We start from the raw sequence: 17,002 nt of genomic DNA, 5'->3' as shown, positions 1-17,002 counted from the left end.
ATTTTTGCCTGAAATATATTTGATCTTTTGATCCAAAAATAAATTCCACGCTTTTCTGTGATTTATATGACTTTGAAATCGATAGTAGGCTCCATCAGGATGCAGAATGTCTGTAGAGATGAAAACAAATTGATAGATCAGCATACGGACAGACGTCTAAAAACGACTTTCATGACAGGTAAAGCAATGAAGTGTATTAATACGTTGAAATATCTTAATTTTTCACAATTATAATTAAGATTACTACTAATCTTGAACTACAATATGTGTATTTTCTTCACTCTTATTGCTGAAACAAATTTGAAAAAGAAAAAAAGAAACAAAGAAAAATTACCATCATCAATTATGTACAATTTATTTTCCTTTTACGTATATTTTTTTTTAAAACAAAAGTTACTACGACAATAAGACCATATCTACTTCATATGTTGGCAAGTTTATACACTTCAGTGATCATTAATCAGTTAATTCAAGAGAACTTACTATCAATAGTACTCGATCCTGGGCATTACAAAATGGCACATCTACATATGAAACTAATTTTTTATTACAATTACTTGAGGTTTGTTTAACAACCAATATATTCCAATTTGAAGATCATTACTTCTCTCAGAATGATGGCTTAGTCATGCGTAACACATAATCCCCAATATTGTCCAATATTGTTTCAAATCAGATTGAAACTTCCGTTTTACAGCAGGATAAATTTAAATACACTTTAGATATTACCGTTTTAAATATTATTTAAATATTAGATATTACCGTTATGCTGATGACATTTTACTACGTGTTCGTAACGAAAATACACTTGCACAAATATTTGAACAATTCAACATCAGCATCCCAGGCTGAAGTTCACCCTTGAACGTGAATCTGATAACTGTCTTTCATTTTTAGTTAAAATAACTTTGGTTAAAAAATTAAATGTTATCGCTACAAGCTAAGCGAGGGAGAAAGTTATTCTAATGTATATACAAAATCTTGTATGCATCTTTTCGGAACTGTGTGAAGCTTTATTCCCTTTGCTGTTAGTGCGAAAATAATAATAATAATAATAATAATAATAATAATAATAATAATAATAATAATAATAATAATAATAATAATAATAATAATAATAATAATAATAATAATAATAATAATAGGAAACTATCCTTGTAAAAATTCGAGAGAAGTGATTTGCGCAACATTGTAAAGTTATTTATGACTTATGAACAAAATCATGTCTTTATATATATATATATATATATATATATATATACCGGGTGCGTCATTTATAATGTCAAACCTTCATGACGGAGAAACCAAAAGAGAGAGAGAAGCGAAACTTTGCACGAAGCAACTATACAAAGGGGCACATTGATAGACGTATTATTTGACATCATCGGATGAACAGTGTTGCCAACCCAATATAAAGTTATGATTTTTTAAATGGAACGACCTAAATTGTATTTCATAATTTAATTCAACACTAAAAAGGAAGACGAAAGATATGCCACCCGCATGTCAGTGTTGCAAACTTCTCGAGAAATAACGTTAAATATGTGTCACATTTAAACACCTTTTGCACACACAGGGAGTGAGGTACACACTAGTTTTGCACAATAATTTAAATATTGGCCAGAACGGTTTAAATTGACACCAAGTTTAGATGGGTCCGTTAAACAGTGTTGACAACAGAAAAGACAAAAGTCGAGTTTGGATATGGTGCAATAACTCGAAAAAGGCCATAAGTAGTATACATTACGGTTTAAAATTTATAGGACAATTTGTTATGTCATAAGAAGCATTCTCACGTTAATTTGAAGTCGATAAGTCAAGTACTTACCGAGATATTCGGAATTTTGTAAAAGCTGAGAATTTTGCGTTGTAGAAGTTGGTAACGCTGTCTCAAATTCCCACTTTTTCCCTCAACTTTGAGAAATTCGTAAAGAAGTGGTTGAAATAAAATATAAACATTAATAAACACACATACGATGAAAAAGAAACTTTTTTCAGTACTTGAAATGACTAATTAAGCGTAATTTACTGGATATGAAAAAAAAACGTAAGGAAGTAATAGGACTTCATATGACAAGATAATACAAAGACGTAGAAGACATGTAGGTACCTAGTAGCTACTTTCGCACTATGAAAATATTTTTCCTCTTATAAGTTTGGGACACCAAAATCAAAACAATCCAATACTCGCACCACTAAACGATACGACAGGTCAAGCTGCTTTACTTTGACAAATCTGGAATTGAGCTACGATGGTATGTATCATATGTTTGAAAGATTTGCACATACTGATATGTAGGGTTACCAGACCTGTTCTTTTATGAGCACATGTACTGTTTTTCAAGGTATTCACTTTTCTACCCTCTCATTTTGAAGTGGAATATTCTTTTGTACTTTTTTTTTTTAAATAATGTGTGACTCCTGACATGCTGAATACTTTTTCCATGTATCTGTTAACAGGAATTGGTATTGTCTGTTCACTCTAGGATGGAAGATTGTTTACAAACAACTATTGTAGTGCGAGCGTCAAAACCTTGCTTCTCACCCCTACATGGTTAATTCATGGTTGCCAGGCACATGAATCTCCGAACCGAATGTACCTACTTCTGCACAGCCATGGACCAAGTGCTATTACTACATAAATTGCTGCTTTTGAGATGACTGAGATATTAATGTTATGAAAAATTGAGTTAGTTATTATGTAATACAATTTTACATATAATGCACACTCAATTTTGTACAAGTGTTCTTGTTCGAAAGTGTGCGAAAACCTTGTACACCTGGCAATATTGGAATATGGCAGTTTGTGTTGTAAACAATAAACAGAGGTAGCGAAGACCGTTAGGTTCGCTGGACAGCGTTGTTTTCATGATAAGGCGACAGAAACAAATTGTACTGATTGTAAACAAGGGCTGGGAATTTCGATGCGAGTATAGGTGGAAATATTCTTCCCACATATTGCCTGTTGGTGAAGGTTTGCAATGTTGCAAACTGCTAAGTGTAGAATTTCATACTAATTAAACGAGCTTTGAGAAGGATTAGTATGATGCAATAATTATAAATACTAACAACCATAGACTTAAAGTATTAGGAAATAAACCATGCTGCTGTAAGAAGAATATAATACACATTGAATTAAGTGTTCAAAGTACAATATAAAGCGAATTTTAACATTTAAACATTTTAAAGCTGTACACATTTGCCCTGTTTGGGTGCCCTTAACAGACACTGTGCAACACGAAAAAAGGCATTAAAATAGGTAGATCGAGCGTGGGCATGAACGCGGCTCTGGCCGGTATTCCTTATTAAGGTTTTCCTCAGTCCCACGAGGTGAATGACTAGATAGTAGCTTCTGTAAGGCAGGGGCGGATCCAGGACGGACTTCTTGAGGGCGGTGAGTTTTAATACTGCTACTTAGAGCTATTTTTAAGAGCTCCAAACTCTGGGATTGGGTTTTATTTAAGTATATAAAATGAGAAAGGTTCCTTTCCTGGGGGCAATCGCCATGATCGCCCCCCTGGATCCGCCACTGCTGCAAGGCCAGAATTGGGCCAAACACCGAGGCCCCAGAATTGGCGGGAAATATATTACTTCAGAATATTATGTTGTCAACACTTCCACAAATATTATGGTGGTGGGTTCCGACATCCCTTTTTCGTTTATGTGTGTTTAAATTCATTATGAAGTAAATGTAGAATTGTTTCTTTCATTCTCTTTCTTTCTTTCTTCTCATCTTTCTCATCCTTGCTCTCCTTTCCCCACCTTCTTAAAATATGAATACTATCCTCCTGTAATATTGTTTCTCTCCACGGCCCAACCGGTTTAAAGAGACCAACCTGATATAGTTAACTATTAGCAGAAGTGTACCAATAAATTCACATTAGAGACAGCGCCGTAACTTATACTTTTTTTTCTGGGGGGCAAGCATTAATATGTGTATTTGGGCCTCCTAGAAAAAGTTTTTCTCATTCTTGCCCCCCCCCCTCTTTCTAACTTTTTCTTACTATTTATACCCCCCGGAGCCTGTCGGCCCTCCCTCACGGCAAGGTCTGCGGGGCCGCTACTTACGCCCTTGGGCCCATTCCATACATGACAAATTAATTAAGGGGACAACATTGACAAATCTCAAAGCCATACGAATAAATGTTATTTCTAGGGCCCCTAATAATAGACGTTTCTTACTGAAGTGGGCACAAGGCTCACTTTTGTTTTATTTACCTTTTGTGCGCTGCTTTATGTAATGTAGTGAAACTGTTTAATGCTTCATTTATAATTTCATGTTCGTATTGTATATGGATTAAGAAAATTTCGTCTCCAAATGGGCCCCTTCGAACAGCGGGGAACATCCCTGGGGGGAAGTTGCCCCTCCCCTGTCCCACACAAGTTACGGTCCTGATTAGAGAAGAAGTAAACTCTTTCGAAATTTACGCAACTTGCAAATACCAAACCCTACTAGTGCTAAAATTGATGAGTTAGTTCCACTGTTACAACTGCTATAAGGGGAAAGTAGGGGAAGGACTGCTAAGATTCGCTGGCCAGGTTTTGTGTCAAAACACAGCGCCAAGCTACAGTGAACGGACAATAACATGCTGGTAATGTACACAGTGAGTATTGGATTGTTTTGATATTTGTGTCCCAAACTTATAAGAGGATAAATATTTTCATCGTGCTAAAGTAGCTACTAGGTATCTACATGTCTTCTACGTCTTTGTATTATCTTGTCATATGAAGTCCTTTTACTTCCTTACGTTTTTTTTTCATATCCAGTAAATTACTCTTAATTAGTCATTTCAAGTACTGAAAAAAGTTTCTTTTTCATCGTATGTGTGTTTATTAATGTTTATATTTTGTTTCAACCACTTCTTTACGAATTTCTCAACGTTGAGGGAAAAAGTGGGAATTTGAAACAGCGTAACCAACTTCTACAGCGCAAAATTCTCAGCTTTTACAAAATTCCGAATATCTCGGTAAGTACTTGACTTATCGACCTCAAATAAACGTAAGAATGCTTCTTATGACATAACAAATTGTCCTATAAATCTTAAACCGTAATGTACGTATGGCCTTTTTCGAGTTATTGCACCATATCCAAACTCGACTTTTGTCTTTTCTGTTATGTCAACACTGTTTAACAGACCCATCTAAACTTGGTGTCAATTTAAACCGTTCTGGCCAATATTTAAATTATTGTGCAAAACTAGTGTGTACCTCACTCCCTGTGTGTGCAAAAGGTGTTTAAATGTGACACATATTTAACGTTATTTCTCGAGAAGTTTGCAACACTGACATGCGGGTGGCATATTTTTCGTCTTCCTTTTTAGTGTTGAATTAAATTATGAAATACAATTTAGGTCGTTCCGTTTAAAAAATCATAACTTTATATTGGGTTGGGAACACTGTTCATCCGATGATGTCAAATAATACGTCTATCAATGTGCCCCTTTGTATAGTTGCTTCGTGCAAAGTTTCGCTTCTCTCTCTCTTTTGGTTTCTCCGTCATCAAGGTTTGACATTATAAATGACGCACCCGGTATATATGTAAGGAAAACACTTCCAAGAATAAACTATCCCTTGTGAATTTTTTCAGGGCAAATGGATTGTCATATTGTGAGATTATTAATAAAATATCTATAGATGAAATGTGAACAAAATCGCTGGAATCGTTTTTCAGAAAAGTGTCCGGGAAAAACACCTCTAAGAATAAACCACCCTTTGTGTATATTTTTGAAACAAATGAGTTATGCCATATTGTCAAGTTACGAGATAGGAACAAAAAAAAACTGTGTCACTGTTCGGGAAAAGTTCGGAAAACTCACCTCCAAAAGTAAACTATCCCTTCTGGACTTTTCCTAGAAAAACGACTTCCGCCACATAATAGGGTTATTAGTGAAACGTTGATCTATGAAATATTAATAAAACTGTTACTGTCTTTTTGAAAAAAAGCAAATTTTTAGTTTTTATGGAAAGAAAGAAAATCTAAACAAAACGCTCCTAGGAAATCATATAAAAAAAACTTAAATTTTTAAATCTGTTTCTGATACGTTGAATGGTATGTCCTTTAGGCGAGCGAACATCTTTACATATGGGTGAACGGCCAAACAGATAAACAGAACCCAAAAATCCGTTTTTAGGCATGTAGAGGCTATAAAAGTGTAAATTCACTAAAATCTGGATTTTTAAAAAAGGATCACCATACTTTCATCTCTCCTACCGCCGCTCGAAAGTAAAAATGAAAAAAAAAAAAAAAAATAGGGAAACGGGACCAACTGATTAACGTGGAATCCGAACTACCAGGTCTTCCATGCCAAAGGCGCGTATGCTAACCGCTTAGCAACGAAGGAGCTCGCAGAGGAAGAGAGAGAGAGAAACACTGTGTAAAATTTTACTTCCCAACTTGAAATATTAGAAAATTTTCCGGTTCCCGAAAGCTAATTGGAAAATTATAATTTGTTGCTGACTAACTTTCCTCTACAGAAATTCAATTTTGTAGCTCTATGTACAGTAAATATAGTGGAAAATTTTCCACCTAACATGACTATACATATTATCCAAAATTGTCCGGCCTATGAAAAGTTTTTTCACTTGTTTCTACATAGTGATGAAAATTTTCCGATCTATGAAAATTCCTTTCACTTGTTTCTACAGAACAATAAAACATTCCGATTCACAAAAAAGTCGTTTTACTTTTTGCTTCAAAATGATGAAAACTTTCCGACTCATAAAAAGTTCTTCAATTTTTCCATATAAGACAGAAAATATTTCGATTCATGAAAAATTGTTTAACGTGTTCTTACATAGTACTGAAGATTGTCTGAGCCATGAAAATTTTCAGATTCTTTAAACGATCTTTCACTTTTTAACATTTCTATACATGAATTCAATCAATTTCATGATTGCTGAGGAATTGTTACTTGATTACTGATATTTTTTTAAAAACGGAAAATTTTCCGGAAAAATATAGCGGAAAATTTTCCACCTTACATCACTACCTGTGTGCTCTGAATGTCCCATACCATATTTTTAAAAATGACCAAAGAAGACTGAAGTGGGAGTTCTGTTAAAGACAGCTAGTTTTTTCTTGTTAAAAAAGAAATCAGAGTTTAAAATCTGGGAGAAATAGAAACTAAAATATTTCAGAGGAATAAAGTCAAAACAAGCTAAAACTTAGAATGAATCAGTGGCGGATCTTAAGGCAAGTCGCGTCATCAAAATTAAAATTTTTGTGTCTAGATGCTAAGGGAAGCAAATTCAAATATGTTTCAAATCTTGTACACAAGAATTGATACATCAGATAAGTTTTCTTTCTCCTTAGGTTATAGCGAAAAAAATTCTTATCGCTATGACTTACCTCAAAATCCGCCACTAGAATAGTCTATCATTTCACGTAAGCAACAAACATTCGTGACTATGACAGGCAGTCAAACTTTCATATTACTAAGTTTTGAAATGAAAATGAGGACGAATGATTATATCATCATACAGAGAGAGGAGATAACATTTAAAAAAATACTTATATGAGGGACATAAACATTACCTACCTGCTTCCTAACTGCAAATGTATTCCGTCTGCCAACCTGCCACTTTCGCCCGCTGTCGTTGCGTTGTTTTCAGGACCAGATTTGAAGCTCATAAGGGTTTTATACCCTATCTGAGATCGTATTTCGCGCATAATCTTCGCAGAGATTTTTTTATTTTTTTGTTATGTTTATTTATTTACGTAGGTGGCGCGTGCGCATATATGAGCGATTGACACCCGCGTAAAGCTAACTCTGACCCTATCGGATGCGTTTGTTATTCGAGTTGATAGGCAAACGGGAGGAGAGAGGGGATAGAGATTGGGGATGAAGTAGAGGAAGTTGAATGTTTAGTGATGACATATTTCAATCCTGCAGCACAAAATGTTACCATGTAGAGTGGGGAAGGGGGGGGGAGTTACACGTAGGAATGGAAATTATTGGGACAATGATTAAATATGTTTACATACACTGATTGAGGATTTACATATTCGAAATTCATCATTGCAGCCACCTAAAGAATGTAAGGTTTATCTTTTAATATTTTAAATATACTTCTGTTTCTATCTAACTTCCATAGCGAAGTTGAAAGTGGTACGGCTGATTCTGATTAAACATCCAGTCTGTAAGACATGCCAAAATTGCAAGTTTCTAAGTGCAGTATTTTGTAAGATATTTACGAATTAAATTTTACATGTTACCTTATGGAGATTCTGAAGCCTCTGATGATGGGTAGACACCCCCTTAAGTAGAAAGTAAATGAAATCTTTCAGTTTTACATCCCACAATTATCCCCTTTAGGCTAAGGGAGACGATAATTAAGGCGAGTGAATGATGCTGGAAGACTTGGTGGAATGAGAAAGTGGGAGTAACCCGAGAAAACCCATGGACATTATATTTTTATACCACAAACTTACTTCGCCGGGGATCGAACCAGGGACCCCACGCACCAGAGGTAAGCGCTCTACCACTGAGCCACCGTGCCTCTCTGAATATTAAGTAGAATATATAGTTACTACTTTTACATAAAATAACTATATAACTTGAGAGTTCTGGGCTAGTCCTTATTATAATAGTAAGACATCTGTCCGTCACCCACACTAATAATGCAAACTTCAAACCTTTAAGAGTTACAAGTTGCATAGAAAGCTAGGCGAAAATATTTAGATATTCATAATCCTTATCATCAAAGCAAGACGTCTCAGTCTGTCGGTCACGCTAATAGCTATCACTAGTTGCGCTGAGGCCAAAACATATTGCTAGCGTGCAGCCAATTTGCAGGCAATCCTAAGGCTTGGAGGGAACAAATAGTGTTTAAGAAGATTTACTTTGTCTATAGTACAATGGAATTTTAACTAAATTTAATAAAAAAAAAATGTTTTAAGAATCTAAATCGGAGATTGTTACAAGTAATATATGCGTAAAGAGTATGTGTGTCACCGTTAGGAAAAACAACAATCTGCTAGTTAACAGTGTAATTTGCTATATGCAGTAAATAAATAAATACTATTTACTTCCAGCAAAAAACTGTTAATTATTATTGAGAACGAATAACATACTTTTCAGCGCTACAAAAGTGTTTTTCGATTTTCTCAAAAATTACCCATGAGAATTTACCCTCAAGCATGCTTTCCTGTTGAGTTCGATGTGATCTAAGGGCTGATATATATGTCTTATTTTTGGAATTAATTTTAGTTAAACAGAAATTAAAATTTAAGGGTTAATGACATTTAAGGCCATAAATGTCATTAACTATATTATGTGATAGTGCCATAATGAAGAGGTTGATGATGATTTATTTTAGCATCAGTTTCATATCTTAACAGGTCGAGTGTGTATACATTTGTATGCAAACCAAAGATATATATATATATATATATATATATATATATATATATATATATATATATATATATATATATATATATATATAGATATAGATATAGATATAGATAGATAGATAGATATAGATATATATATATATATATATATATATATAGATATAGATATAGATAGATAGATAGATATAGATATATAGATATAGATATAGATATATAGATATAAATGCATGGAGTTATTTCAACGAAACTTGATACACATACGATTTGCAATCTGAGAAAAATTGTTATGCGGTAACATATTCCTAGCTCTACTAGGAGTGGGGTAGATATTGATGACGTAAAAATAACAGTAAACGAAAGATATTTATGTCGAATAAATAGTTTTCCAGATCACTATGAATACTGTTACACCCAAAGGCGTTAAGTCAAAATTCAGCCCTTGATGTGAGTAAGACGCCCTTGGCACCACGTGGTGATATCGCAAGAGGATGATATGTAAAAATAATCGAAAACGACACATATTAGTGTCGCATCCATAGTTTTCGGAATCGCTAAGATGAATACCGATACTGCTGAGGCTGTTAAGTCTACTTTCAGCCATAGGCCGAGGTGGCTCAGTTTTAGAGCATTTACTTCTGGTGGATGGGGTCCTTGCTTCAATTCCAGCTCGCGCCAAGTGAGCTTTGTGGTGGACAAACACCACGAGCGTGGGTTTTCTCGGGGTTTTCCAGTTTCCCCTTACTTTCTTCATTCCTCCATTTCATTCATTTCTCATCACAATCTCCTTTAGTCTAGCCGGCATAAACATGAGACGTCAAACTTAAAGATTTCATTTCATATTAATTTTTCCACTTTCAGCTCCAGCACGGTAGGTGAGAAAGGTTGAAAAGTAAGATATAAAGATTCCGAATCCACAGTTTTCGGCATCGGGAAAATGGCTGACACTCCTGAAATAACTTTTGGAACATAGTGTCTACATCAAGGTGGGCGATTCAAGTTTGTACTCTGTGGAGGGAAGATGTTTCAAAGCTTACTCCAAAAGTAGAGTACCTTATGGATTATTACCATTACACTTTCACTGAAATGCATACTCAAAGGAGAAGGATATTCAAATATTTTCCATACACTATTTTCCCCGTGCGAAGAACGGGTACTTTCAGCCAGTATTTTATATAAACCATCGTAAATTGACTGCTAGACGAAGGCCTCTTTAACTTTACTCAGTTTTTGGACAATTGTTTTCCATATTACTACAAAGTCCTTCTTGATTTAGTCACACCTCCATTTGTGACAACGTTTACTGTGCATGTTACCTCTTTGCATCCAATGAAAGAATTCTTTTCTCCCCAATTATAATTTCGTTTTCGATTTATTTGGAAATAAACATATCTACGTTTTCATTACCGAGGTTATTTGAAATGTAGACATATAGATGAACATGGGGTTCGAACGCCATTAGTTCCGGTATGAGATGAGACACGACATAATTTTCATGACGACATAAGAGACGAGACATTACCTTCTTGGGATGAGACAGTCTCAATCAGGCCCACATTAGCGCATAGACTCAGCAGGAGTGTGGGATGTTAGTATTGGCTTCGTATAGTACAGAATAAATTAATTTAATATACTAGAAGTTTCCCAAATGGGCATTTCTGAATTACAGATTATGTTTTTCCTTTTACGAATAATCCCACCCTATAAATGAGTATTGAACAGCGGTTTATGTAGCCGCGACTGAGTGTTGCACAGTTGAAGATCTGAATTGAAAATCGTCTGAATTCTGTCAAAGTTTTTCTTTTTTGGGGGGAGGAGAGAGGGGTAAAAAAATATTATAATAATGAAATTTTACCCAGTCGGAAGACAATGCAATATTCCATCATTATATTTATATTTTTCGAAATAATTGCATGCTCTCTACTAAGAATAATTTTATGCGGACCGCAGGAAGATGGACTCTTCTTATTGACTTCGTAATTCTCTATGATCCTAATATTTTTTACGGAACATTACTTATCGTTTGATTTTGGTGTTTGGATTTTCAATTCACTATAGTTGTACTGTGTTTTGAGTGGGAAAATTACAATTTGATATGAACCTGAATAAGAAAATAATAGTTTCGGATTAAACTGCTTAAGTAGTCACTTACTGAACATTTCTGACCATTACTTTACTATTTATTTGAGAAATAGGAGCAATACGCTTACCGTTGTACGTCTTTTCTTATCTAAGATTTTAAAATATTTTCATTTACTATTTTAGCCAGTCTCTCTTCGTTTCTCTCCTCCCCCAATAACCCTTAATTAATCACCCATTTATAATTTAACGGTATTTACGTCCCATATACATCTCAGCTGGAGTAAATTCAGTTTTTGAAACAACACTTGAGTTTAATGTATATTGAACTTTATGTTGCAACTGGAATGATTTAGTTTGATCGTTTCTTACACAGCTTTTCAACATTATCTTAACTTGATAATTTTGTCTCTATATAAGGTTTGGACAAAGCTTATTCTATAAGGTGAAGTAAGTAGACACATGTGTAATACCTTGAATAAAAATAAAAGTTTCAAAAACCTGACTCAAAATATGAGGCATGATCCATCAGTAAGATGCCGTTCTAACCATAATTATACCCCAAAGTAGGTATACACTCCTGCATTGATCAAGTATAAAATTCTAGCTTATAGGTTTATTTGCTTCGGCTGTTCCGAGCTTAAGTAAAAATACATTAAGAACAAATAATAAAGAAACTAAGTCTACCTGATGGATAACAGTAAGGAATGATATGAAAAGAAATGAGTTGATCAGTACGGGACTGTATAGTACTTTCGGGCCACCTTGTATAACAATTTTTCTAAATCCGATTTAAACTACTCGCTGAGCGAAACAATACGTTCATTGTAAAAATTATATTAACGTGTAACAGTTTCTCCAAGTATCCACTTGACTTCATCAGACAGTGTAAATACACAAGTAATCTCATCTGTGATTTTATTTCATAAGATTACAAAGGTAGAAGAATGACTACAAAATAATATGCATACTTCCTTGTCTCGAACGCTCACAGCAACTCGGTGTTTCCAAAGTACAGTAAAACCTGTCAATTTGGCCACCTCTGTAAGTTGGCCATCTGCCAATCTTGGCCTGGTTTGTCTTGAACATGCATTTTTCTATAAGACATTCATTACTTATTACTCTGCAAGTTGGCCACCTGTCTATCTTGGAAGTTGGCCAAATTGACGAAATGTTTATCGTATGATGATAATGATAAATTTACTTACGTATCTTGGCCACGCAAAATACCGTGTTGTTATTTTTCTTAACTCATATTAGAGGCAGATATTCTGTATTTGTGACTGGAGACAAAGAAGCACGAACTCCCAAGATTTGTTTTTGGAGGTCAATGTCCAGAACACCGTCATAAAGGGGTGGTGAAGGAAGATGTGAATAAGAAAAAGCTCGTACAAGAATTCAGGAAACGATTGTACGTATTTGTTTGCCCTGTCTGTTTTGGTAACACCATTAGCTATAAGAACTTACCGGTTTCTTTAATCCGTGTGGAGTTTTAGTAATTCCGGATAATTCTCAAGGTTAAAGCTAACCATCTCAATTGACAACTATTGGCACCTGATGGCTTGTCGAAAGGTAGCGGTGGTTTTGATATATGAATTCCCGTAAGATTTTGTAAAAACATCTTTTGTTCCGAAGGAAATACTTATAACTCATTAAACATACTGTAATTTTCTCTAGTACTGTATATTGTTATGATTACTCTATATATAGTATCTAATGTACCATTGCTTTTAAAATTTTACATTCAAGTAATACTAGAAATCCTGTTCAAAAATACACGAATCATACTTATTTTCTGTAAGTTGGCCACTTTTCAATGGAACCGATGGTGGCCAACATAGACAGGTTTCACTGTAAATACTAATGATTAAATTCAGAGTCCAATTTAAGAATATTTTAATATGAATGTCCTAATTCCATTAGTATTCTGCACAATATGCAAGACGGAATAAATATCACACAGTTTTGGTATTACACACAATTTCCTGTATTTTCTTATGGGAATTAAAAAAACAGGTGTACCGGAACATTGGGTTTTCAAACACTAAAACTTCAAGGAGCAGATAAATATTTTATTTTATTCTTTCCGTGAAATAAGTGCCACATACTTCTTTGTCTCTCTTTACGATGAGGGCAAGCAAAACCCTCGTGAACTGTCTCCTCAATCCTTGTGGTTCTTCGGAAGGCAAAATTTCACACAGGTCACTATGAAAACTGTTACACCTAACGGCGTTAAGTCAAAATTCAGCCCTTAGTGTGAGTAAGACGCCCTTAGCACCACGTGGTGATATCGCAAGAGGATGACATGTAAAAATAATCGAAAACGACACATATTAGTGTCGAATTCATAGTTTTCGGAATCGCTAAGATGAATACCGACACTGCTGAGGCTGTTAAGTCTACTTTCAGCCATAGGCCGAGGTGACTCAGTTTTAGAGCATTTACTTCTGGTGGATGGGGTCCTTGCTTCAATTCCAGCTCGCGCCAAGTGAGTTTTGTGGTGGACAAACACCACGAGCGTGGGTTTTCTCGGGGTTTTCCAGTTTCCTCTTACTTTCTTCATTCCTCCATTTCATTCATTTCTCATCACAATCTCCTTTAGTCTAGCCGGCATAAACATGAGACGTCAAACTTAAAGATTTCATTTCATATTAATTTTTCCACTTTCAGCTTCAGCACGATAGGTGAGAAAGGTTGAAAAGTAAGATATAAAAATGCCGAATCCAGAGTTTTCGGCATCGGCAAAATGGCTGACACTCCTGAAATAACTTTTGGAACATAGTGTCTACATCAAGGTGGGCGATTCAAGTTTGTACTCTATGGAGGTAAGATGTTTCAAAACTTACACAAGTAGAGTACCTTATGGATTATTACCATTACACTTTCACTGAAATGCATAATCAAAGGGGAAGGATATTCAAATATTGTTCCATACACTATTCTCCCCGTGTGAAGAACGGGTACTTTCAGCCAGTATTTTATATAAACCATCGTAAATTGACTGCTAGACGAAGGCCTCTTTAACTTTACTCAGTTTTTGGACAATTCTTTTCCATATTACTACAAAGTCCTTCTTGATTTAGTCACACCTCCATTTGTGAGAACGTTTACTGTGCATGTTACCTCTTTGCATCCAATAAAAGATTTCTTTTCTCCCCAATTATAATTTCGTTTTCGATTTATTTTGAAATAAACATATCTACGTTTTCATTACCGAGGTTATTTGAAACGTAGACATATAGATGAACATGGGGTTCAAACGCCATTAGTTCCGGTATGAGATGAGACACGACATAATTTTCATGATGACTTAAGAGACGAGACATTACCTTCTTGGGATGAGACAGTCTCAATCAGGCCCACATTAGCGCATAGACTCAGCAGGAGTGTGAGATGTTAGTATTGGCTTCTTATAGTACATAATAAATTAATTTATTATACTAGAAATTTCCCAAATGGGCGTTTCTGAATGTTTTTCCTCTTTCGAATAATCCTTGTGTTGAACAGTCATTTATGTAGCCGCGATTGAGTGTTGCACAGTTGAAGATCTGAATTGAAAATCGTCTCAATTCTGTCAGTTTTTTCTGGGGGGGGGGACAAAAATATTATAATAATGAAATTTTACCCAGTCGGAAGACAATGCAATATTCCATCATTATTTTTATATTTTTCGAAATAAATGCATGTTCTCTACTAAGAATAATTTTATGCGAACCGCAGGAAGATGGACCGTACGAACCGTACCTCATCTTGCAACCTTTTCCAATTTAATTATCTGATAAGCAGAGCCGGATTTAGGTTTAATGGGCCCTTTATAAGTCTTATTGAGAGGGGCCCTTTATACGTAAAGCTTTCTTTTTCAGAGACAAAATGTCGTCGTTTTTCAGGTTTGAATAAATGCTATGTGCTACTTTATGGACCTAATGGATATCTACATGGGAAACAAGGGCCATTAAAAGCAGGGCTGGGCAAGGGCGCCGATTTCCCTTTAACTTTTTTGGGGGGGGGCATTCATAAAAAATACATGTAACAATACATATAACAATAAAAACGCATATAAATAAATAAATAAATAAATAAATAAATAAAGATATATATATATATATATATATATATATCTGGGAAACGGGGGCTCCATTATAAGCGGAACTGGATAACAGGGGCCTCATTGCAACTGGGGCTGAGAAACAGAGCCCTATTACTTGCTCCATAAAAGCCTAGTACATAACAATACAAAACACCATTATGCGTTTTATCTTATTTCCTTTTTCGTGTTATTTCGATATTATATTACAATCAGTTATTCTTTAAAGTTTGTGGTCCTCAAGCGAGTGGGGACCTAAGCTACAGCTTGTTTAGCTTATACGTAAAATCCGGCTAACAAGAAATGATCAAAATTCTGCTTTAAATTGATAAAGCAGACTTTGTTTCGCTTCTGTATAACACAAAAAGTCATTTAATTAGTGGTTGATGCTGATAATAATATAAAACCTCGAAAATAAACCATGAATTTCGAAAAGATATTTCAAACAATTTTACTTCAACATTATGAATTCCAAAGGATTAACCAATGTATATAATAAGAAGTTTTTAACTTCCTATATACAAAAGTAAGCAGAGTTGGCAAGAACCATGGTTGTTTTTGAAAATGCCAAAAATCCGTTTTTTGGGGGATGTTTAAACCAGGCTTTTTTGATTTAGATATTTTGCTTTATGTGTTTATATTACATATTCACAGAAATAAGTTTGTTTCGCCTTGGTGTTGTTGTGCAACAGCGGGGTTATGCTGGAAGAGGTCCCATAAGCTTAAAGAAGTCCGGTCAGTAAATGTCTTAAATTGAGAAGCTCCCGCCCTAGCCATCCGGAAAATCCCGTCATTACTTGAAATGTAAAACAATAACGGGAAAATCCTGTTATTGCTTTGCATGTAAAATTTGAAGGTCAACATATCATAATCAGTACGCTAAAACTGAGGTATTAAATTACAAATTTAGTACCGGTACGTAGATATCATTGAAAGTCCAATCCAAGCTAATGTTGGAAGCTACGTAGGCAATCGATAAATTTTGCCAATTTCTATCAATATATTTAAGCAATCTTCGCTTCTTTATAAAACAACAGGCATTTAGGCATGCAGAAATATACAATTTGGTTTCGTTTCGTATGTTTAGGCTTAGCATCCTTACGTAATACCGAGGTTATCAAGGAGAAGACTTTCGCTTAAAGTGACATCCGAACAGCTACTTGGTTTACACATGAAAGAAGGGTTGTGGTTCGACCGAGAATTGAACATGGGACACCTTGATTAAAAGGTGAAAGGGAAATAAAACTAATGCAGGTGGTTTGATATGTGGAAACGTCGCCATGAAGTTCACACGATTCGCATTTTTCGTTCTTTTTATTTTTTTGGTTTAAACCAGTTATTAAAAAAAAGTTGGTGTAAACCAGCCAACCCTAAAAGTAAACACTTCTTTTTAAAAAATACACAAATAACTTACAAAATTGTATGTAGTATTTTTTACTCCAAAATATTCCATACCCTCTTTTTGAAACAAAATAAAATTAAAATAA

General features: G+C 34.8%; 1 protein-coding gene across 1 annotated transcript in view; it reads right to left on the bottom strand.

Annotated features, from left to right (window-relative positions):
• Positions 1-7,671, bottom strand: part of Crz (Corazonin) — a 43,355-nt gene extending 35,684 nt beyond the window's left edge. The window contains exon 1 of the mRNA XM_081732931.1: positions 7,539-7,671. Within this exon, the coding sequence (XP_081589057.1) occupies positions 7,539-7,669 (131 nt within the window). The 5' untranslated portion in view covers positions 7,670-7,671. The remainder of the gene's footprint in view (positions 1-7,538) is intronic.
• Between the last annotated feature and the right edge of the window lie 9,331 nt (positions 7,672-17,002).

The sequence above is a fragment of the Thermobia domestica genome, chromosome 12, assembly GCF_964235325.1.
Source record: "Thermobia domestica chromosome 12, izTheDome1.hap1.1, whole genome shotgun sequence".
In the NCBI taxonomy this organism is placed as follows: Eukaryota; Metazoa; Arthropoda; class Insecta; order Zygentoma; family Lepismatidae; genus Thermobia; species Thermobia domestica.
This window is presented reverse-complemented; position numbering and strand designations above follow the sequence as displayed.